Source organism: Panthera leo, chromosome D4 (assembly GCF_018350215.1).
Source record: "Panthera leo isolate Ple1 chromosome D4, P.leo_Ple1_pat1.1, whole genome shotgun sequence".
Lineage (NCBI taxonomy): Eukaryota > Metazoa > Chordata > Mammalia > Carnivora > Felidae > Panthera > Panthera leo.
Genome location: NC_056691.1, coordinates 33,730,981 through 33,756,642, shown reverse-complemented (window position 1 = coordinate 33,756,642; position 25,662 = coordinate 33,730,981). Strand labels below are relative to the sequence as shown.

General features: G+C 38.0%; 1 protein-coding gene across 3 annotated transcripts in view; it reads left to right on the top strand.

Moving 5' to 3' along the window:
- PTPRD (protein tyrosine phosphatase receptor type D) overlaps positions 1-25,662 on the top strand; it is a 516,904-nt gene that overhangs the window by 445,261 nt on the left and 45,981 nt on the right. For all 3 annotated transcript variants that reach the window (XM_042912355.1, XM_042912354.1, XM_042912356.1), the window contains 3 exons: positions 9,557-9,732; positions 23,573-23,692; positions 24,199-24,353. In XM_042912355.1, coding sequence (XP_042768289.1) covers positions 9,557-9,732; positions 23,573-23,692; positions 24,199-24,353 — 451 coding nt within the window. The remainder of the gene's footprint in view (positions 1-9,556; positions 9,733-23,572; positions 23,693-24,198; positions 24,354-25,662) is intronic.

The window sequence follows — 25,662 nt, the reverse complement described above, 5'->3', positions numbered from 1 at the left end:
AATCCACATCATTTCACATGCATTCTGTAACACTAGTACTTGTTAATCTGATAAGAGAAGCTTAGTGAAATATGAGTTTTATTTTTCTGGTTTTGAGGGAATATATTTAAAGTTTCAAAACCTAAGTATATGTATTCACTTCTCTTTAATGGGTACATTCTTGCAAGAGCCCATATGCTTCTCAATAACTTCTTTTCTATTCAATCATCAATGGCCCTTCCTGGCTCTGAAGAGTTTGTGCCTTGATTTCCTCATCTGTGCAATAGGATTAATATTAGTACCTGCATCCTAGAATGACTAGGAGAATTTAATGAATTAATACCTGTAAAGTTTTTAGGAGAGTGTCTGGCACAAATAAAACACCAAATAAATATTGGAAACTATTAAAATTATCATTGCTGTTATGAATTCTATTACTACTATTGAAATATCCTATAATTTTTCCTCAGATGGTATTTCTTCTGTATGTGATCTATGGAAAAATTAATAATATCCAAATGAGAAAGCTGCATATATTTGGAGTACTCTGTGAAGCAAAAAAAAAAAAAAAAAAAAAAAAAAAAAAAAAAAAATATATATATATATATATATATATATATATATATATATATATATTTGATAAATGGAAACCAGACCCACAATACCATTGCAAAATTCAAGAGGGGGAGGGTGTGTTCTCTTATTAAGTGGAAATCCAAAATAAATCAAACAGATAATGTAAGCGATTCAAAAAAATCCAACTGTAAATAATATACATGATGTTGCAATAACTTGATTATTTGTGAGATGGGCAATTTAGCACCTTTAAAATGAGAAAGTGACTCACGGGAAACCACTGCCCCTAAGATAAATCATGTTTCTTAAAAGTGAAGAGAAGAAACTAAGGATGTTCCCCTGTGGTGCTGATTCACCTTCTACTACCACACTAGGGCCTCACATTGAAGTAGTGTCTTAGCTTCTCTTCTGCAGAGTGTTCAGTGTCTGCAGATTCATTTCACACAGCTGTCAGCACGTGATAACATATTCTCCCTTTCACATAATCCTCATACTGTGAGTTACATTTTATTTTTATAGAACCATCTGATATTTTTTTCAATAAGTAAAAACAAACCAAACAAAAACATAGGGAAATAAGTTAATACAATCTCTCCAACATTTTTCAATAAAATGTTAATTATATTATAGTAAATATAAATGTTCCATATGAAGCTCTGACACCAAAGAATTTATTTTCCCCAGTAACACATCCCTTTAATAGCTGCCATGTGCTATTTCCCACATCAATTCAATAAATATGATTCTTTTTCCTCCCTCTTGGTTCCTGTACCCTCTCATTCTCCCTCTCCCTCCCTCTCCCCCCTCACTCTACCTTCTCTTTCCCATTTCCCCCTCTCACCCGACCCTCAAACACTAATGACTAATTTGTGAGTATGTGTTTATTCATTTTATTTTGCTCTTGAAGTTCTATTTGAATAAGTGAAAGAATTTTGGTAGACTATATGCTCCATCTAAGAAAAAACAAAACAAACAAACAGAAAACTTGTCTAAATCTCATCCAACTGTTGGTTGAGTTTATTCTTCTCACCTTGCTCAGGACATCAATCATTGATTTAGCAATCAATGATTAACATTCCCAGTCCTTCACTTTTCAAGTTCATTGCTTACAAGCATGACAAAGTTTAATCCTTTTATTTCAGGGTAGTTTACTTTTGTTTTATTTTTTTTAATAAAAGCATTTCTTTTTGAGGAGCAGGGCACAAATTTTCCTGGCCTAATTTGTATTAAATAGAGAGCTGGATAGGAGTTAGCCTTTGGAAACTTGGAGCAGTTTTACAAGGTGCTTGCAGCCTGCCTAAAGACTAATTAGAGCTATTTAAATGGCATGTTTCTCCTGCATGTAGCCAAGCAAATGGTGTGGGGATCTGTTATTCCCCAGCTCCTATCTCAGCCTGTACCTGTGATGTTTCTTATCTGGAAAAGAGAAAAAAAAAAAAGAAACATTTTTAAAGGATGGCTGGTTGTGTTGATTTTCTTTACTCTGTTTCCAGGAAGCCAATCAAAGAATAAATCAAAAAGGTCCGTGAGTTTATTTTTATCTCCATTGTCTTTAGTTCAGTTATTGGGATTTCTTTTCATTTTTAATGTACACCTGTGAAGATTATGCTAATGAATCTACACTTCATTGCTCTGAGGTTACAGAGAAACTTACATCATCTATGCCGTGGTTCTGTTGTTAAAATAAAGGTGAAGGTTGTATATTGCTGGGAAGTCATAAAATAATTATTTTTGTCCTCTCCATTATTTTTTAATACAGAAAATGGAAAGGGGCCTTCCAGGTTTGGAATAACTTTTCATCAATAGAATATTAAAGAATGACTAGGCTTATTTAATTACTGTTTATTACATTCATCATAAGAATAACTAATATCCACTGGTATTTTGGAAGTTTCAAATGCATTGACTCATTAGATTCTCAAAGAGGTATTGGGCAAAGACATAATGAAAATGCTGCTCATATTTTAGGATCTGTGAGGAGGCTAGGGCTCTGTGTGTTTCCTACAGACAGAGCTCCTGTCGCCATATTCTGCCTTTGATTCAGACTACCTCACTGTTGAATAATAATAATTTGATCTTTATTAATAAAAGCTTAGTAGGCCAAAACTCTATAATTCTGTACTGGCCCAAGCTTTGCTTTATTTCAGGGAAAAGTACTCCTTAACTAGAAACGAGTCCATTCTATCACAGGTGCTGATAAGTTTCAATATATGTAGCTAACCTTGGGATGCATTCAGTGACAATTCAATCACCCACTTCCTTCTCTCATAACCCAGCCTCTTCAGCAGTGCTGAGGAATAGAAAACCAAGGGGGAGAGGACATAGAATCTTGAGAGGATGGAAGCTGGCTTCACAAACTCTTTGAAAAGTATCCATTCCCCCATTAACTCATTGTAATGGTGAGCCCACAGAGCAAGATATGCTTCTAAAATAATCATCCTGTGTACCATAGAAACATTGAGGGCAGCTTGCCAATGTGTGGTACCTCTGGGACACTGTGTCAGATAACACACTGTGCCTTTGCAAGAAGCACTTGGGTTTTTTCTGCTGTGTTAGAAAAAGAATCCTTCATTTTGCTAGTTCTGATGTGGCTGTTGTGGCTGTCATGGTGCAAGTGAAGGGGAAAGAAGGCCTGTGTCATTTGGAATTAAATAAATTTACTAATAAATTATTATAGGATTTCATTTTTTTATTCTCTCTTCTCTAGTTTTGCCAATGTCAGAAAACAAAGTTAATACTTTTTTTTCTGCATTGTGGGTAAAACTGCAATCTAGGTCTTTATCATCAATTCATTCTTGTTAGGGAGTGTGTGTGTGTGTGTTGAATTGGAGAAGGGGACATTGTTTATAAGTAAAAAGTAGCTTTTGTACTCCATTAGGTCTTAAGTACTTCTGTCTTACAACATGGATTAAACTGGTTTACCAAAAAGCATTTTTCTTGACACAAACTTCACTAAGGATTTGTAGTAGTGAACAGAAATAACAGTACCTGGATTTTGGGGCCCTGCTGTGAATCAGGACAGAGGCAACCACTCAGCGAAGGCCCATCCCCAGCTCTGTGGTAGGGCAGCAGTTGGTCCAATGGAACCAGGGATGGGATTCTGCCTTCCCTCTAATGCTGCCTCTCCCTCATTCTCACCTCCACAATCCAGGGACAGCTTCTTTCCATGAATAGACTGCCTACTAGTCTAGTCCCACTGCTCCCTCTTGTTTTTGAATTTGTTTTTCTTTTACCCCACTAGGTTCTAATCAAGATTTCAACTATCAGTCACACCAAAAAAAACCTCGTGTCAGCACATAAGAGATAGAAGCACTAGGAATCAGCTTGAAAGAGCATCAGAGCATGTTCCTGCCTAATCTGAGAGACACAAAGCCTCTATCTTAAAATAACTTCACAGAGATTTCTGAATCCAAGAAGGTTAAGAATACCACAGAGAGACATCTTATTTTAGAATTCAAAAGGACTTGAGGGAATCAATTTGTCCAACATGCCTTGTTTAGCAGATAAGCAATCAGAGGTCTGGACAAGTTGAACAACCGCCCAAATGTCAAAGAGCAAACTACCAGCAGCCCTAGACAGGAGTCCTGGTCTCCTGGCCAATTTCTCTAAGTTTTTAGCACGTGCTAAGTATTGTTTCAAGACTTTAAAAGGCACATGTGACTTTCCCTACAGTATGGAGTGATACAGAAGTATTCACATACCCCTTATAGTTACTTCATTTTACATTTATAAAATAATCCATGTACTATTTTGGGTCCTGCTTTTTCACTTATCAGGACATAAAGCCTTATTATAAACTTTTACAATTATGAGCACTGTTCAACAAATCTCTTCAAATCAAATTATCTCCTGACCTGAAAAATTGAATACAAAGCAAGTTGTTTGTTGTTGTTTAATAGACCCATATGCGCCAATTAGTCCTCCTCAAGTTAACAGGAAAAAAAAAATTAACCCAGTCATGACAAAACAGCTCTGATAGTAAATTCTTTGTCAGTTCAACATGCTTTCAAGGTTTTAAAGCATTCTTCAGTATGAATTATTTATTCATCACGAATATTCTTTCAGAGTAGCTTCATCTTTCCAAGGATTTTTCTCCTTATGTTAATATTCAAACACATGTGGGACCAGCATCATGAAGCCCTGTTCTATTAATCCTATGCTTAGATGAAGAAAAATGACATTGCCTTTGCATGTTGAATTCATGGTAAGTTTCCAAAGCTTTGCAAACAATTAAAAGAACAATGAAGCATGAAGTCCATGCCTAAACTTACTTTCCTTTCCACTGAAAGCTATAACCAGCAATTCCCAGCAAATGAAATGAGTGGCTAAAACTGGCCTAATTCTGTTTGAATAGCTATTTCTGTGTCTTGCTGTGCATGAAGGACACAGAAGCACTACTCTACCCATCATTCACCTCATCACAACCTCTTTTGGTCTTAAAGCCTTGAGTTTTATAACCTCAAGGTTTCTTTACCCCAAATGCAAAGCCCCATATAAAGCATGTAAGTAATATGTGTATAAAACGTAGAAAAATAGTCCCTTACCTAATGAAATACACTGTAACACAGGAAAGGGGCATATAGATATAATATGAACTTAAGATCTATCCTCAGTTTTTTCACTTACAAGATTAGAATGATAATTATTGGTGTTGGACCTGTTTACATGACAATTGGTAACTGGAGAGTACACATGAAATAATACATGGGAAATCATGAAAGTTACTTTTATAAAGGCAGTAAAGCCATGAATTCCTAGGAAACAACAAGTTTTCATCTAAGTTATAGTTACCTGAGAGACAGTTCTGCCAGCAGGTCCAGCCCTAGGGTTTTCGATTATGATGAGCTAAAGGCAGACATTTTTGTTATGTTTTCATTGTTTTAATCACACACACACACACACACACACACACACACACCACAAGTGCCATTATTACCTTACATTGGACGAAGGTCTTCTTGACTCCAGAAAATAAAAGCGATTAGCTAATTTATAGTAATTCTATATTCTTTTAGTATTACATGTTAAGTTAGATTTCCATCCATCATAGCCCCAGAGGAATTCAATTAATTCTCACACACTTCTTTTGGATTAGTAGTGCACTCTGATTAGTGTTGTATTAGCAGATGCAAAATCATTTTCTGGATAAAGCAGGGAATTGAAAATTAAATAAACAAATATGCAATACTTGGAGAAGGTCACCCCAATAAAGGGAAGGGATTTTGTAGATCCAGCCTTCCAGCAGAAACATCAAAATCAAGAGCTACTGAAGAAGCATTTCATGGTACCAAAACACTTGGAAAGGCTGCATGATGTTGTTTTTCACAAAGTCTGTTGAAAAATCTTTATGTCACACTGAAAACAGAGATCTCATCTACTTGAAACACACTTCTGTTCAACTTTAGTTTCCAATCTGAGGTTAATATTTGTAAAAGGGCATGCCTCCACCCTTTCTAAAATCTTTTCCCATTCATCTTTCTACATCGTGTGTTATTTGGATTATATGAAATACTGATACATTAGATCTTAGAGCTTTTGTAGAATAGTCTTCTCTCACATCCCCATCTTGTGAAGGATGTGTATAAGAAGACTTACCTGAAATGTCTTTTTGCCAGAGTATGTAAAGAGATTTGCTAGGAAGAAGAGGCATTTATTCCAGATACTACCTCCTTACAGGTAAGTTTCAAAATAGAAGAGGAGCCCCAGCATTATTTTCAAGATGTAAACTTTAGGCTAATAATTAGCTCTACTAGGTATTGAATTTTTCCTTTTAATTTTCTTTTCAAAATATCAAGTCCCCAATTCTGAAAGCACTTGGTGATAAGTACAGATACCAGGTGCCTAGTATTTTTCAAGCAGATTTTGTTTGTGTTTTTGTCCCCAAGAAATACAAGCATTAAGTAGCAACCCACTCCTCCCTAAAAATAATAATCATAATTTATTATTCAAACTTAAGCAATATGTCAAAAAACAATTCATTACATAGTAAATGATTAAAATTTATATAAAAATATTGGGTGGGTCTGATTCTCTTCCTTTAGATGTGAGCCTCATATCCATCTCCTCTGTCCTCTGACACACTGTTTAGATACAGTTGTTATCCTTGATACGGGGGAAATGGCACAGTGCCCAGCTGCTGCGTTTTCAGAGTCATTAACCCAGGTTTCTTCTCTATTTTGAATTTTCTTGGAAAAAACTTTTCTGTATATTGGAGACCTTTAGCCATAATCCTTTTTTATCAATTCTTTAATGTTGTCAACTGCTAAATTAAAATTTTGAAGGTGGGCTTTCCCTGTATTATAAAATAGATTCGTTGTTGGCTCAGAACCAAATTCTGTGGACATGAGGTTGCGCGTGCTTCCCAGTGGCAGTAACCTCAGGACTTTATTTAAACTGTCTTTTGAATCTTGGTGTCTGGAGGAATAGGATCTTTATCAACAAAGGACTGCCAGATCCCCAACTGCTTCTTGAGTAGCTGTAATAGATAAATAATGTTACAACCAGCCGTGCATTTCAGTTTTTACTCAAAAGGCTTTTCACTAATGCTGGTGGTATTCCATATCCATGTGTTCATCTCGGAGCCCAGTAGTTCCCATCTGACTTTCATTACTTTTTTGAGAGGATCAGTTTTACAACTGGAATCAGAAAAGCAGTCAAAGTAATTGCAAGTGGCAATCAGTGAAATATAACAATTTTAGCTTGGGAACATGCATTCCATTATAAAGAAAATTTTCTTTTTTCTTTTTTCTCATAGTTCCAGGACTCATATTTTCCCAGGGCAAGAAGGGGCCATATATAGGTTCTGGTGCTACCTCTCATATCAGGCCTGTATGATATGCCAGTACCCCTGTAAAGTGCTTGGTCTGCTCCAGGGATAGGCAATTGTTACCTCTCAAGGAAATCTATTCGCTTTTTGATTCTGAAAATTTGAAAATGCTTTATGATATTGGAGATGAAATTCATCTCTCTGTGGTTACATCCTTCAGAATTGAAAAACTTGGGTCTCAACAGAGTAAATCTACTCCTCTCTTCAGGTACTCACAGGCAGAGTCCTCATCCCTTATATTTTCCTCTGCCAAGTATAATATGCATGCCTTTCTCATATGGAACAGCTTTGATTTCCTTAATCGCTCTGGTCACTCTCATTGAAAGAAGCTCAGATTTGCCTGTATCCCTCTTAAAGGTGTGATGAAGGAAAATTAGACTTCCAATCAGAATATCTGCATTAAATTCAAGCTCTGCTACTTATTAATGTCAGAACTTGGGCAAATTTCTTTTTGTCCCTTGAGATAGCAAGGAATTAATACAAGAGACATGGTCTAGAGGTCAAAACAAACAATAAACATGTCAACAAACAAGTATATAATTACAATGTGTAATAAGTAGTGTAAAGAGTTGTCAAGTGAGGGGTACCTTTGTGGCTCTGTTGGTTAAGTGTCCAACTTTGATATCAGCTCAGCTCAGGTCTCGATGTCATGGGTCCATGACGTCAAGCCCCGAGTGGGCTCTACGCTGACAGGGCAGAGCCTGCTTGGGATTCACTCCATCTCTCTCTGCCCCTTCCTGTTCATGCATGCTCTCTCTATCCCTCTCTCTCTCTCTCTCTCTCTCTCTCTCTCTCTCTCTCAAATAAATAAATAAACTTTAAAAAAAATGTAGTTAAGGGAGTTCTGAGGTCTGAGAGTATTAAGAGCAGGCTTTCTGAGAGGCAGGCTGAGCATTATACAATGGGAAGGAGACACCAAGTGTGTTCTAGGATTTGGGATGGCAATAAGGTAGGAGAGTGATGTTTTCTAACAACAGAGGTGGTCCAGTCTAGAGTTTAGAAGGGAAGGAAGTGAATGGAATAAAACGTGTTTGGAAAAAGTGCAGAGATGGGGTGCCTGGGTGGCTATGTCAGTTAAGCATCCCAACTCTTGATTTCAGCTCAGGTCATGATCTCAGGATTTGTGGGTTTGAGCCCTGCATCAGGCTGTGCGCTGACAGCACAGACCCTGCTTGGGATTCTGTCTCTCCCTCTCTCTCTCCACCCCTCCCACACTTGCTCTTTCTCTCTGAAAATAAATAAATTTACTTTTTTAAAAAGAAAAACTGAGGAGCTCTGTAGCCATTATTGAGAGTTTGGATTTTATTTGAAGTAAAAGGGGAAGCCATTGTTGGGTTTGAAGGAGAGAAATTACAGGGTCTGAAATATATTTGTAAAAACTGTTCTCATGCTAGGTGGAGAGCAGACTGCAAAGGACAAAAATAGATATGAGATAACCAAATAAGAGGCAATTGTCATAATCTAAGGAGAGATGCATGTGGTACAACAATTCTGTGAGATTCAATGAGAAGTAGTCTTCGCAGAGGTTAAGACAGACATAACAGACACACTGCCTAAAATTCATCCAGACTCCACCAATTTGAGAAAGCTCTTTAATCTCCATGCACCTCTGTTTTCTCCTTTGTGAAAGGAAGATCCTGATAGGACTTATTTCACAGAGTTTTTGAAAGGATTAAATGAGTTTACAAATGAGTTCCCTGTTAGCTAAATTTGTGAAGAATTTTTCACTGTTATGGCATGTTCCACTCTACACTGCATTTTCAGACTCAGGCATTATTTCATTTAGTTTTTGTCTGGCAATGTGGAATTGCATGAGTGAGAAATGTGACCAGATAATTGTTTAGCCTTCTTTGCATGCTATATTTTACTGATATAGTGGAGAAAATAGACAGTGGGTGAGAGGAATAGCACCTTATGGACAATCAGTTGTATTTTTCTTTCTTTATTATCTACCTTGTCATATTACAAAGATCCAACACCTGGACCACTGTATTTCTTTAATGGGATAGTCCCCATGGGACCTGTTTTTATCTTGCTTAAAACCCAAACTTGAATATATTGTGACTCCTCTAGCATAGTGTGGAACAATAATGTAACATCGTCATTAGTCCAGATATCAGGCTGTCTCCTCTCATGATAGGTTCACCTAGTGGAATAACACCTCTTGTTTTACAGGCATCCCCGGAAGTGACTATGTGAATGCCAACTATATAGATGGCTATAGGAAACAAAATGCTTATATTGCAACACAAGGATCTCTGCCTGAAACATTTGGGGACTTTTGGAGAATGATATGGGAGCAACGGAGTGCAACAGTTGTCATGATGACAAAACTAGAAGAACGATCCAGGGTAAGAATATCTACCTTCTCCCTCTCAAATCTTTCCTCAGGTAGTTTCTATGTAACATAGAATATTTCATTCTTTTTAGAATCTACCTTTCCTTAAGCTTTGACTTTCTAAGAGACACTAATAGTTAATGGGCATCAACAACTCTGATGAAATTATTCTTTAACACTGAGTCTTTCAAGAAGGAAAATCTCTCATGTTACAATGAGATTTAAAAAAAAAAAGTAGTACTCAAAAAAGTAGATAAGTTGGGGCTCCTGGGTGGCTCAGTCGGTTAAGCAACCGACTTTGGCTCAGGTCATGATCTCATGGTCTATCAGTTCAAGCCCCGCATCAGGCTCTGTGCTGACAGCCCAGAGCTTGGAGCCTGCTTCAGATTCTGTTTCCCTCTCTCTCTCTGCCCCTCTTCCGCTCATGCTCTGTCTCCCTCTCTCTCTCAAAAATAAATAAGCATTAATTTTTTTTTAAAGTAGACAACTTGGTTAGAGAAAATAAATATTAGCTTGAACCTGTTTCTAAAACTCATATTAAACAAGAACACACAGACTTTGGGGGAGAATCCCACCAATATATACTTGCCCATGTTTTTAACTTTTTCTTTCTTATAATCTGTAGGGTAAGATCTGAAATTCTATAAAAGAGGCTCTTATGTAAATTGTTCAAATTAACATAAATTAAGTTAGGGCCACCAGAAAAATGATGTGGGTTAATACACAGCTGAGAAAACACATAAATGTGTAGAGGGCATTTTGCTAGTTTAGCCTTCTCCAAAATGAATAGATTTTAATAACAGCGTCACTGTTAAGGTCTAAGAAAGGAGTTTTATTCATCATATGGGTCTAATATTATGGTGCATGGAACATTAGTTAAATGCTATTGATTTGCAAAACTAAAACATAATGGGTAAGCAGTATGCCATATTCCCAAGTGAATATGCAAATATTGTAGCCATCTGATGAAAATCGATCTTTAACCTTGAGAATTTAATGAAGGAGTATCTAAAAAATCACTGAAAGCAGCACATCCTCTCCCTGAAGAGTAGGACGTTGAATTTGAAAGCACTGGTGAGAGATCTCTTTTACTGTGGTCACAGTAGCCTCAAAAGGATATTTAGAAGGAAGCCAAAGCCCAACTCCCCATTTGTTGTGTGATAGTTGAGGTTTTTTTAAATGGTCTTCTAAGCTTGGTACATGGCAGTTTCTTAGCCCAGGTATGTATATGAAGGAAGAGTTGAAGGCTGCACAAGAGATTTATAAAGGAAAAGCTCAGACTTAGGGAAATATAAAAAGTCCCAGCCATTACTTTAAAGGTGGGAAATAAAGAATATGGTACACAACTGGTTTGGCAAACCCATAAAGCAATTACACTTTTCATATAGAAATACTGAAATATTGTCCCAAAGGAGTTTAGATGAAAACTTTATGAATGTGAAGACAAATATCTTTGTCATTCTTTATGGGAAAACTCCATTCAAAAGATGTAAATGGATCCATTATTGATTTGTACTCAGGGTAACCCCTGTATAGCAGCAAGCCCCACCCCAATGTTTCTTGGATAGAACTCTTCATAATTACAACAATGTCTAACACATATTAGGCGCCTCTATAGTTCACAGTAATCCTGTGAGATAAACACTACTATGATCTCCACTTTACACAGGAATAAACTAAGCCTAGAACATTCCAGAAGGTCACTCAAGGTCATTCAACTACCAAGGTCAGAGTGAGGATTTGAAGACAGACAGTCTGGCTCCAGCACACATGTGCTTAACCATCAAGTCATATTGCCTGTTAACACTTCTATGAAGCTGAGACAGCTGAACTATTATATTACAGCATGCACGTAAATCCAACCTACCCAGACTGCTTTGCCTGGAGATACCGGCTGGTAACAAGCAATCATTTGCAAAAGCTGTTTTCAGTAAAACACACATTTTATCTTGACACTGCAGGCCTTCATTAAACCGTGCACAGAAACTTGTTTTGAAATAACCAAATGAAATTCTGCCCCTTTTCTCCCTAATTGCTTCTAATAATAAAGTTAGTTCTAACTGGCCCCACTGCCACTGCAGCATCTGATGGTAATGAGCAGTTCTTGGCGGAAGGCATTGTGACTTAAATACCTACAGTTTATCTTTATGTTGCAGGCTACTTTTTTTTTCCCCACCTCAGACAGAGGAACTTATTTTGAAGTTACTAAATGAACCTCTGTTTGCTCCCTTCATTAATTACTCTTTGCTCTTGCAAGTTAGCTTTCTCCTTTGTTAAATGGCCTAAGGAGGCCAATTAAAATACTGTCTTGTGATTTTTATTCTGTGGTGGTTCAGTCTGTACCCAAACTTGTGGTGACCTGCATAAGCCAATATTGAAGAGTCTCAACATCATCAATCTGACCATACAAATGAGCCCTGACCTACAAGGCCCAAGAGCCCTTTGTCCCCCAGTCTAGAATACTTGAGAATAAATGACCAAATGCAGCTGAGAGATCTAACAGGGCACCAGTCCCCCAAATTATTTCCCCTGCTCTTCCATCTTCTCCCCTCACATCCTCCCAGTTCACTTTTTTCCTATCCAGTTGCTCTTTCACCTAAAGTCTAGGCAGAAAGGAGAAGGCATTCCTGGATTCACAAACAAGAACTTGTATTGAGTTTCTCTTTCAAGGCGTTATAAATAGAGGTTAATTGTTGCTGAAATATATAGCTTTATACTTTAGGAACTCTGTGGGTTATGTGGGCTGATCTGGGGATTCAGTGAATTCTCAATTCCCTGTAGTCAACTTCAAAGCAGACATTTGAACTAGTCTGGCTTTATTTAGGAACTGCCTGTAGTCTCCCTCATAAAGGGAGGTGGTCCAGGTGGTTGAAACAAATCACTTCTCCAAGAGCAGATGCCTGAAATTTCATTATTTTGAATAAGGCTCGTGTTCTTGAAATAACATTCACCCCTTTGGTATATGAAAAGTATGTGTGTATAAACACTTCTGTGTACTGTAGAATACGTGTATGCAGGAAAACATGTTAACTGGCAGTTTGGGGTGAGGGAGAGAGAAGAAAAGGAAAAGGAAGAGAGGATAGATGATATTTCATAAGAGTGCCTGAGGATGCCACTATCAGAGAGAAGGGAATTATACAACACAGTCCCAAGTAGAGGTGCCTTGCAGTCAAATGTCTGGGTTTAGCTCCCAGATGTAGTGCTTACTAGGTATGTGACAATGCACACATTACTAGGACCCCTGAAAGTTTCATTTCTCCTTTTTATATTACAGAGAAGGATTATTGTAGGTATTGACCAAGATAAGGACTATGACAAGGTGTCTCAGTGAGTCTCAGGTGTTAGTGTTTGGTTGAGGCAGAGAGCTGGCTATTGTTGAAAGTGCTGCTATAAATATCGGGGTATAAGTGCCCCTATGCATCAGCACTCCTGTATCCCTTGGGTAAATTCCTAGCAGTGCTATTGCTGGGTCATAGGGTAGATCTATTTTTAATTTTTTGAGGAACCTCCACACTGTTTTCCAGAGTGGCTGCACCAGTTTGCATTCCCACCAACAGTGCAAGAGGGTTCCCATTTCTCCACATCCTCTCCAGCATCTATAGTCTCCTGATTTGTTCATTTTAGCCACTCTGACTGGCGTGAGGTGGTATCTCAGTGTGGTTTTGATTTGTATTTTCCTGATGAGGAGTGATGTTGAGCATCTTTCCATGTGCCTGTTGGCCATCTGGATGTCTTCTTTAGAGAAGTGTCTATTCATGTTTTCTTCCCATTTCTTCACTGGATTATTTGTTTTTCAGGTGTGGAGTTTGGTGAGTTCTTTACAGATTTTGGATACGAACCCTTTGTCTGATATGTCATTTGCAAATATCTTTTCCCATTCCGTTGGAGCTTAAATGTCCATTAACTGATGAATGGATAAAGAAATTGTGGTTTATATACACAATGGAATACTACTTGGCAATGAGAAAGAATGAAATATGGCCTTTTGTAGCAATGTGGATGGAACTGGAGAGTGTTATCCTAAGTGAAATAAGTCATACAGAGGAAGACAGATGCCATATGTTTTCACTCTTATGTGGATCCTGAGAAACTTAACAAGAGACCATGGGGGAGGGGAAGGAAAAAAAAAATGTTAGAGAGGAAGAGAGCCAAACCGTAAGAGACTCTTAAAAACTGAGAATAAACTGAGGGTTGATGGGGGGGGGGGTGAGACATTGAGGAGGGCACCTGTTGGGATGAGCACTGGGTGTTGTATGGAAACCAATTTGCCAATAAACATCGTATTAGAGAGAGAGAGAGAGAGAGAGAGAGAGGGAGAGAACTGGGAGTCTATACCAAAACAACCTCAGTTTCTCCTAAAGCCACTCCCAAATAATTCAATTTTTGTTCCCAAATGCAATGAGTTTGTTCCTCTGTGGCTGACAATGAATCCTGACCAGCCTCATAGAGTCAGTCACTGCTCATGATGAATTCTGCCCACCGTTCCCAGTGGGAACCCATGTAGTGTGGTCAAGCATAGCTCAGAACATGGGAGTCTTTTGCAGTTGCTTTTCTCAGAACAGAATCTCCAGAATGGAAACCCTGTTGGAGGGAACTTTGTTAATCAGTCTGTACATGGACCACAAGGACATTCTGGCTGTGACTTCCATTATGGCCATATCTTGAAGCAATACAATATGAAAATAATACTATCTACATGAATCACATGCAGTAATAATTGTCACTAAAGATAATAGATTCTTGATACCACATTTCCTTTTGATTCAGTTTTGCATTACCCCTCCCCATTCTTATTTGTTTGAAGATGCCAGGGAATTCTTCCCTTAGCACCTGTCTCCTGTGTTTTCTAGCTTAGTGCTTTGCCTTGTCACTCAGGCCTGTGGATGGTAAAGCAGCAGCTTCTAACCTTTGCCAAGTTCGAATAGCTCACTCACACAAAAGGCTCCAGGGTTCATTAGCATTTGTTAGAAGTTTCAGTGGCCTTTTGTTAGAGAACTGACCATTCTTAGCATTTCATTGGCTAAAGAAGCCCTTCCAAGTGTGAGGTATGACTTAGAACTTAGCTGGTCTTTTGGAAACCTAAGTTCTTTGATTTTCAGATGTAGTTCCTCCCCCTCAAATGTGGCTTTGCAATAATCCTAAACTTCACTGAGAAGACTGCATAGTGTATGCATTATTATCAACCCTGAAGACAGAATGTGTACAGTGGATATTTCTATGAGTTTCATTTGTATATATAAAGAAAGGAAACAAAATATAAGACTAAAAACCAGAGATTTTGAAAGTAAAGTACAATTGCTGCCTGAAAACACGCAGATCAGTTTAAAGCCTTGTAGAATGTGCTGTATGACATGAGATACTGTTAGTGGGTCTTTTTTTACAATTTCCATCTTTTTTTTGCCAAATCCTCTCAAGTTCTGCATAGTTCACTGATTCTGCAGAGAGTCATTCTCTCGTGCCCTAGAATGTGGTCTCTAATTGTTTCCATGTTTCATAACATGCCAGTAAGCACATGAATTGGTTTGGGCAACCACATGGAGGGAAGAAAAAGTTTGGAAAAAATGAAGCACTGGTAGGAAAGTAAAATGTATACAGCTGGGGTTTCCACTCCAAGGGTGTTATTTGTGGGCAACTAGGACACATGGTTGGCAGCCTTGCTTGAACCCCTGGAGTCTCCAAGGTAGGATTTGCCAAGGTGATTCCTGGCCCAGGAGCCTCTGTTATTTAGTGGTGATTGTCCTTCCCCACCCCCCCCCCCACCCCTTCATCTATTTGCCTTTGGCTGTTTCTCTTGTACTTTGTTTCACTTCCTGAGGAAAGCAAGATGGAGGGAATATGTAAGCCTCATGCTTAACAAATTCTTGAGCAGCTTTGATTAGTGTTACAAGTTGAAAGAGGTTAACCAAGGTTAAGGGATATGTGGCTTTCTCTTGTCCTCACCAGTCTTCCCTTATCACTGCTCCTGTTTGATGCTCTGTTGTCTTACAAGGTTTATGGTGGGAGTTGAATCACTTAAAGTGCTATTATTGTAATGGTACTTAGTGCTATAAATGTTGAGGATTAGGAGTGAAATTTTGACCCTCCACAAAGGGGACATGATTTGAACTGGGCCACATTGATTAGTAGTATAGGCATATAGTTAGAAGTGAAGAAGTCTACTTTGTTTTCCAGACTAACTAAATCCCATCTTCTGTCCCCAAATAGAAAATCATGCATCCAAGTCAATGATATCCATTGCTGGAGCAAATCAAATGTTTTGTGCATCAGGATTTTAGTTTATCTTAGGCCATAGCATGGGAAATTCCCTGCTCCACTAAAATTTGTTGTTTGTGGTCATGAATGGAGGTGATACTATCCAGGCCTAAAGGGTGGGCTGGTTTTAAGTATATTGTGTTACTAGTTTAGGCAAGTACATAGACTTGACATGTGACAGGTGGAACACTTCTTTTTTTAATTTTTTTAACGTTTATTTATTTTTGAGAGACAGAGACAGAGTGTGAGTGGGAGAGGGGCAGAGAGAGAGAGCAGGCTTCAGGCTCTGAGCTGTCAGCACAGAGCCCTACGCAGGGCTCAAACTCATGAACCATGAGATCATGACCTGAGCCAAAATCGGCCACTTAACTGACTGAGTCACCCAGGTGCCCCTACATGTGGAGCACTTCTGACCTAATGATCACTCCCTCCACCTCCTAAGTCCTCCCCGGCCCTTGAATATCACCTTAATATACTTCCCCAACAGAGACTGAAGCTAAGATAGAGACATATTCATGTTTGGTTCTGTAGCCAAGAGGGGCAATTCTGGGCAAAAAAGGAGATTCTGATAAAATATTTTCTTGTTTTCCTATAAAACAAATCTTGAGATTCTTTTCAGATTGTGAGGTCCTTTTGGGTTAGAAGTTGGCAGAATCCCGTTGAAGATTATAAATGGCAGTGTTACTGTTTTCATTGCCGTTATCGGTTTTGGAAGGCCGGGGCTTGGCCAGCAGCAGACTAATTCTTGGCCCCTCTGGTTTGTCAAGGTTCGGTAAGTTTAATGGAGAGCAAATGCTTTCCAAATGCCAGGTCTGTGTCCTTTTCCAAACAGAACTGGAAGCGCCGAAGGCCTTGAACATTTAATTTCTCAAACTGCAGCTGAAAGCGCTGCCTATCTAGGGCAACAGAAACTGTTTTTCCTTAAGCAACTGTAGAAACAGCAGCACAAACATTGCCTTTGGAGTCTGTGTGATATATGGGATTGTTTTTGAAAAGTGGTGGATACTTAATGTAAATAGGACACTGGCAACAAAAAGAATGATGCTCACATTGGCAACCTAAAGGATGTTTGGGTCCTTATCTAGCAAGTTCCACACTCTTGGTTTTCTCTTGTCAACAGACACAATGTCAGATAAAAGGCAAAGAATCCACCAATTTCTTACCATTTGTTAGCTTCTTGGATTTTCTGCCTTCTTTCCCCACCCCCATCTCCTCTGTTCAGAATGGCAGCCTACCCATTCCAACTCAAAACAAACATTCCTGTGAAAGTGAATTAGAGGCATCATGGCCTAGGAAAGAGCTGGGGGGGGGGGGGGGTGTGACGGAGAGCAGGGGATACAATTTATCTCTTGGTGACTTTGTGCAAGGTCCCTCTCCTTCTCCACATTCGTGTTTACAGCACTCTCAGGCTGGATGAGGTCATTTCTAAAATTTTAAGAAGTGTGGATTAATCGTGTGTTCAGGCAAAGCTGAGGTTCAGTTGGTATGCACCAGTATAATTGTACTGGCTGGTAAAATGCTAAAAGGTATTGATACTACTGGGATACAGAAATTACCTTTTCACTGAAACTTTAAGTCCCCTAATTATATTTCTCAATGGCAGAGACACAGGAGTGTTGCCGGGCCACAGGCAGCCACTGAGCAGATGCAGGCAGACTCAGAAGTGACAGTAGGGCTATGTAGAGCACCTGACTGCTGCCAGGTGTGATTGGGGCTGAGGTGCAAACTCTAAGGGCCACATGTGTGGGAAGAACTGACATCCAAGTGCTACCTTGCCATAACAAGGGGATGCTTCACAAAGTTTTCCTCTGGTTACAACAAAGTGCCAGAAACTTAAGATACAATGACTGTCAGTTTAATGGGGAAGTCATTAGAATAGTTTAGTGCAGCTCCCCTTATGAACTTCTGGGAGACCCTGGAAGACATTGTCTTCGTCTGTTCAGGCTGCTGTAGCAGAATGGTGTAGACTCAGTGGCTTATAAACAACAGAAGTCTACTTCTCACAGTTCTGGAAGCTGGGAAGTATAAGATCAAGAAGACGGTAGATTTGAGATCTAGTGAGGCTCTGCTTCCAGGTTCACAACAAACTGTCTTCCTGTTGTACCCCCACATGGTGGAAGGAGTCAGGGAGCTCTCAGGAGTGTCTGTTATAAAGCATGAAGCCTATTCATGAGGGCTCCACCCTAGACCCAATCACTTCCCAAAAGTCCCAGCTCCTCATACCATCCCACTGGGATTAAATTTCTACCTGTGAATTTTTGGGGGGACAAAATATTTAGACTACAGAACACATCAAACAAAAGGAAATGTCAAGTTTTTGAATTAATACATGGTTTGGAAAGTCTTTGAATGGTTCAGTGATCTGATAAGCAGTTTTACAGTGAATAATTTGGTTCATTTAGAGAAAATTTTCAACTTTCTGGTTGAAGTTTTTCACTGCACTGGTAGTCAAATGCTTTAATATTACTCTCATTTCAGATATTCTGTTGCCTTTGATCTCCACTAAGTAGTGGTCATAAAAGAGAAAATGAAAAGGGGAAATATACAAACCAGACTACCGTTTTGCCACTCGAAAATAGATATGGCCAAATGTTAATTGAGTGAAGAGAATGACATTATCACTCAAAGAGAATAGAATCACTGAGATGATCACTGTACTTATTTTGGAAAATCAAGTATTGAAGCTGGTCTTTAAAACTGTTAAGAGGGGCGCCTGGGTGGCTCAGTCGATTAAGCGTCCGACTTCAGCTCAGGTCACCATCTCGAGGTCCGTGAGTTCGAGCCCCACGTTGGGCTCTGGGCTGATGGCTCAGAGCCTGGAGCCTGCTTCCAATTCTGTGTCTCCCTCTCTCTCTGCCCCTCCCCTGTTCATGCTCTGTCTCTCTCTGTCTCAAAAATAAATAAACGTTAAAAGAAATAAAAAAAATAAAACTGTTAAGAGACATATTATAACCTATGGAAGTAAACAGTTCAGCATATAATTTATCCACCCACTAAAATATATCCTAAAAATTATCTGAAACTTCCTTTTATTACATTGTCCCTTATTAAATGTGTATTAATGAGTGTATATTGACATTTCTTTATTCCCAATACCAAATTTGATTTGTATTATCTAATGTCAGCATACTATCTATCCACTCCTTATAGAAGGTTCCTCTGCCCAAACATAGTAGATACTAATTTTTAGTTACTTTCAGCAAAAGTTATGCTTTCCTATGTATCATTTATTGTCTATTCTAAGTCCTTTTTTGGCTAAAAAATCTTGTCATAGGCAGGCTTTTCAAAATACCATATAGCAAGTGGATTTTGCATCGGTGGGATGCTGGGACCCTTTGGAGTTATTGGTTTGTTATATTTGGAATTCTGATGCTTTGACATGCTGCCGTGCTCAATGAGTCTTTGTTAAACTGAAAGGTTTTGCTTTCTGGAAGTTTTGGGCAATTTAAAAATAAGCCAACGTAGACCATAGTATAGTTGATTATAAAGTTGGCTTCCAGTTGTTGAGTGTATGTGACAGGCACTTCCAAGATAAGCCATATGGAAGTAAAAATGGAACTAGAAAGAAAGGATTTCCCTGAAGCACAGTCAGCAGACCTACTGGATCAAATCCTAGGCAATATTTCCAATGACAAGTATTTCTTTTGAATACATTTAAATGGTTTATCATTCCATCAACTTGCTTTTAATAGGTTGCCATGAAAGAAGGGATATGCATTAATTCCATAGCATGCATTTAGTGATGGTTAACCTGTTCTTTGCATAATTATGGAGAAATGAAGCTACCACAGAAGAGTTATAATCACTTTATGATAATAAAAAGAGTTCTTTCCCCCAAATTTAGCCAGAAATCTGAACTGTCTTACTTAGTTTAGGTTTCAAAGTGAGTTACTGGATGAGCCTGCCTGACAGGTTCTGCTTCTGTCCTTTTTCACCTCCGACACTAACACATTCTCTTCTCACAGCTGACTAGGGCCCAGGTAGAGTAAGGGAGTTAATAGGAAATCTCACAGCTATGTATTTGAAGAACCAGCAGATGTAAGCATACCCCTGTATTTAGTCAGTAAGGCTGATGGATTGGGAGCAGGACTGCACTCATTTCACTTTGGTGTCCCCACAGTTGCTAAGACCTTGCCTTCCACTTGGAGAATCAGCTGGGGTTAATAACATGTTTATTTTTTTTCACATATAAAATGGTTACGTTTTTTGTAAAAACAACCATAAAAATTGAGAACATAATCTAACTGATAATTAATAATATCTGTTGCCTGTTGAATGCCTATTGGGTTTAAAGTTTTAGGTGCATGGTTTTTGAGCCTTATGCTAGTCCTGTTGTGTGGAGATATTGTACCTATTTAACAGATAAGGTTGCTGGACTTGGGTCCTGAAAATAGAGAAGCAGCTTACTGGCCATCCAGTTAGACTCCCCAGCCTTCTGTGCATCAGTCCTAAAGATCACTTACAGTCCGTCATTTCAGAATCACATAGGAAAAGACAAGCACCAGAATTTGTGTTCAGGAGCTGATGCCTTCTAGTTCTTAGATGTTCAGTGGGGAGCAACCTATACTGGGCTCTGTGCATAAAGCCTGAAAGTGGTGACTCTCTAGAAATACCTTATGAGATTTTCTCCTGGGGAGGGGGGTGGTGGAGGGAGGGGCAGTTGTCAAAGTAAAACATTTCAAGAGAGGATGGAGCTAGTGCATTTCCAGTAGCTAATTAGGAAAAAAAATACATTTCTAATTGTTTTCTTGGGTCCTTTTTTTCCCTCACTACACTTTTCAATTGCTTTCTAATGTTGAAATCAGAAATTATTTGTTTAGTGTATGACTAAAAATGAAGGACTTAAGAGAATGTCCATAAATCTAAAGCCTTAAATATAGTCCTTAGAAATCAGCTGAAACCATGAAGACAACTCAGAAAATATGGGGGAGAAAAGACTGCCAAGTTCTTACTAATGAAGGGGACAGTGTATTGCTGTAGCTGTTCTGAGAGGCTTTAATCCTGCTGCTGAGACCATATGTATGCATGTGTACATACACTAAAATATTTACTTTTTTTATAAACTGCCTTTGTGAAATATTTCTTGAGAGAAAACAGCAATGTTTAAATATATTTGCTTTTTAAAAATTGCTCCATTTTTCTGCCGTTGAGTTTGAAACATTTTAGAGAGTAAGATTCAAGTACGTTATTTAAAATGAATACAAAAGTTTTCTTTCCTTCTTTTAGCTAAAAATGTTCATAACATTCACTCCTTATAGTAATGTCTTCTGGTATTCTTTTTTTCTAAAAGAGTCAGAGTCTAAGTCAGTGATAGTTGCAGTTTTAAACTTATTACTGGAAGTATGAGAATAATTAGTTGTAAGTTCAGTTTTTCCTGTGTCTTAGGGATAGAGTGGAGCTGTAGATGGAAAATCAGTAAATAACGGAACAATTTTTCCAGAGGTCACATAAAAGCTGGCTCTTGGTTATTTCCTTCATTTCCTTTGTCTTATCTCACCAAAAGATCTGATGGTAATCAGTTCCCAGCTTTGAAATACAATTGCATTGAATTTGGTTTAGTGCATTGCACTGACTTTATAGATCATTTCATTGTATTAACCTCTTGTTTTTGTGTCTGTCATAGCGATATTTGTCTTTGTGGGATTTGACTTGTTGGTTTTGATTTGAAAGGGTTGCCATCCCACTGAAACTGTTAAATAATGAGTTTCTCTCTTCACTTTTTAACTCAACACATTGCTGGCATCCTCTCCAGTGTTGCAGTAAGAGGTCTCCAAAGTTACTTTGCCCGTTGTAGGGAGACATCAACTTGACATCTATTTTATGGTTTAAAACAGAGCCTTTGGCTTAATGTTTGTGATTTTTCTTTTCCATCTGAATCCTGGCTACTTAAGTAGTTAGTGTTGGCTCTATTCAGGTAGTATCCTTTGCGAATTCATCCGCATACAACTTAGGTTTTAATGGACGGTCAGAGAACATACGGAGGTACTCAGTTGGGGTCATGCTACATCAATATTCTCCATAAAGAAGTGTCTTTCCCTTGTGTTGTTGTTCTTAAGTTAGAACACATAATAGAAATATAAACATAGAAGAATATAGTATGTACCTAGAAACTTGTAAGTATCTTTTAAAAATCCTATTAAGACATAAATTGCCCATCTTAGTGTGAACCACTCTTGCTTGTTTTTGTTTGTTTGTTTGTTTTTAATAAAATATGTAATGTTTGTGTGATCTCACCATTGAAGTAAAGACACAGGAGTCAAGCCTTGTGAAATCAATCTCGACCTTACCATGTAACTGTACATTAAAGTGGGGTTTTCCCCCTTTTTGTTGGCTAGGTAATTTGATAGAGAATAAAACTTCTGCCTTTTTAGAGGGTCCAGTATCTAGATAGAAGGAGCCTGAGTCCTTTGAGCAACAGATGCTGCATCTGTGAAACAGAAAATTACAATATTATTCACAGAATGCTACTAATATTTATATTCAACATAAAAGCAAATAATTATCTAGCAATTCTATTCACTGGACCAAAAAATTCTAGTGTCTATGATGATAATGCCTCATTGCTTTTGTTTAAATCCAGAGATTATGACTTTTGAATCTTTCTTTTTCAAGGTGTGCTTTCCTAATATAAAATGGGACTAGATTTCTTTACCTAGAGAAATGCATTTGAGTGAAGAATTACCCCCACCTTTTCTTTTAATCTGAGATAGAATGGGTAAACATGTTCTTATCTATGACCTTACTAGAAAATATAGTGTTGTGTTTATCATTTATGCGTTTTAATACCCAAAGTACACATTCAGTAAGTTGAAACACATTCCAGACTTTGAATTCAACATGCAACTTTGATGCATGTTGAACTAATTGGCTTGAATACTTTTATGTGCTTCTGTTCAACTCCACGTACAAATTGTAGAGTATTCATCTGAAATGTATGAATTTTAAATTATTTAAACTTTATACTGCTAGTGTATGACCCTCTGAGACTTTTTAAAGAACACACAGCTCTTTTCCCTCTAGACATTACAGATTTAATTTGTTTTAGATACGAAGCCATTTATCTTGTATTTTTAAAAATGCTATGTTGTTTATTATGCTTTGATAGATTCACAAATTATTTCTACTTTTCTTTAAACAAATGTATTTGGAAATTGTGATAGTTCAAGATGAAATACCTTGTGCCTTTTAAGCCTTGATAGATGAACACTAACTATCCCACCATGTCATTTAAATGGCTGAGCATAATCTTCCTGATGCGGTCCATAATATATATCCCAGAACAAATTTGTGTTTTCTTTTCAAGTACTCTAAAATTTCAAATACCTCTTTCCTTATTTTACTCAGCAACAATCTGCAATTTATTTTTCTCCAGGAAAATTGAATCTGTTACTGCTTAGTATTCCTACCAGTTTGAAAAATGTGGTTTATATTGGCATCAGAGCAGTAATTTACATATATTGGGATAACAGGAATGCGTGCCAGAAAAAGATCAACATAAAATGAAATGCAAAAAAGCTGTTTTTCTTCAACAGCAACTCAGAGTGAAGCTAATAGAGAAATTGATGAACATCTGCCCTGAATGTGTCACTTGTTTCTTCTAGGTGAAGTGTGACCAGTATTGGCCCAGTAGAGGCACAGAAACCCATGGGCTGGTCCAGGTGACGCTACTCGATACCGTGGAACTGGCCACGTATTGTGTTCGAACATTTGCACTTTACAAGGTTTGCCTTTCCCCCCCCCCCTTCCTCTTTCCATTATGTAAAGAAAGCGTCTTTTGAGAAATCAATTATCTTATGACTTTGCTTAAATCTTGATTCCACTGGCAACAGTGAACAATGAAATAATTCTTCCATTATCGCTCAGCAACTTTTCTCCTTGTCCAGCGATCTATCAGTAAATATGGAACTCTCACTCTGAGCAGAAGTCTTGGCAAATGAAGAATAGAAGAACTAGTTCTTTCTGTAAAAATAACAGGAGCATTCCTGATAGTTAAACCTGAAAAATGTAATGCTCCTCACCTAAGAATTTTTATCTTCCTGAGCAAATAGTTGTCATTTATAAATAGCTTGATATTGATATCTCTAAGGAGTGTGTCTTCCCAAAGGTCATATGGTAGGGGGAAGGGATTAAGATAGCACATTTTCACATTACCTCTTCCCTGTTATTACCCATCATTGCAACCTGAGGACAGGAAAACAGAATCTCACCTTGTCTTCCTACTTCACAGAATGGGTCAAGTGAGAAGAGAGAAGTGAGACAATTCCAGTTCACTGCCTGGCCTGATCATGGCGTTCCAGAACACCCTACACCTTTTCTAGCTTTCTTACGCAGAGTCAAAACCTGTAACCCTCCTGATGCAGGCCCTATGGTTGTGCACTGCAGGTAAGAACCACTGAGAGCATTTGTGTTTCTCACAGAAGGTTTGCAAGGAAACAAAAGGTTTCTCATCAGATATTCTCTTTCCAAATTCTTGATACTCTGGGATAGTAGATGTCTCTATAAATAACACAGGGGGTCTTTTGTTTTTGGTCAGATGAGGCCTATGCTAATATGAATAGACAGAATTTGATATAGATGAATATTACCCTTTGGAGATAATAAGCAACTGTGATTCATGCTATTTTCTCTTTGGAGCAAAGATAAATAATTGTATGAAACAGAAAAGAATTAAGAATCAATCTTGTAATATCATTCAAATTTCATCTATGTGAGGGGATATTCTTTAAAATGTAGGTAGGTAGGTAGATGAAGTGCTTGACAAGTTCTTGTGACCTGGGATGATACAACTTTTTTACTATTTATAGGGAAAAAAATGCTGAACAAAATAATACCATAAATATAAAAGCTTTTAGCTAGAGTGTCTTATTGCTTAAAGATACCTTCTACATATTAATATTATCAAGTCACATATAGAAAATATACTAATTTGAGTTTTACAAATTTATTTAACATAATATATACAAAGACCTATTTTTTGGAAGAATTTATTTTATGTACTTGGAGGTAATGAGTGTGCATTTCTTTTGAAATTTTGTGTACTTTATTATTATTTTTTACTTAATTCTAACATTGTCTGTATCACCACTTATCTTCTACTATATATGTGTTTTTACATTTAAATGATTTCTTTTTTAAAAATTTTAATTATTTTGGGGCTCCTGGGTGGCTCGGTAGGTTGGGCGGCCGACTTCGCCTCAGGCCATGATCTCACGGTCCATGAGTTCTAGCCCTGCGTCGAACTCTGTGCCGACAGCTCGGAACCTGGAGCCTGCTTCAGATTCTGTGTCTCCCTCTCTCTGACCCTCCCCGTTCATGCTCTGTCTCTCCCTGTCTCAAAAATAAATAAACGTTAAAAAAAATTTAAACTAAAAAAAATTTAACTATTTTTATAGAAGAGGGAGGGGCAGGAAGAGAGGGAGAGAGAGAATCCTAATCAGGCTCCATGCTGTCAGTGTGAAGCCTGATGTGGGCCTTGAACTCACTAACCCTGAGATCATGACCTGAGCTGAAACCAAGAGTCAGATGCTTAACTGACTGAGCCACCCAGGCACCCCAACTACATATTACCATATAAAATCCATAATACTACTATATAATCTATAATAATTCTTTGTAATCTGGGTGATTCAAATATGAGAGAATATGGCTCCTTGCACAGACAAGTAAAATTGCAGTGGGAAGTATATAAAAA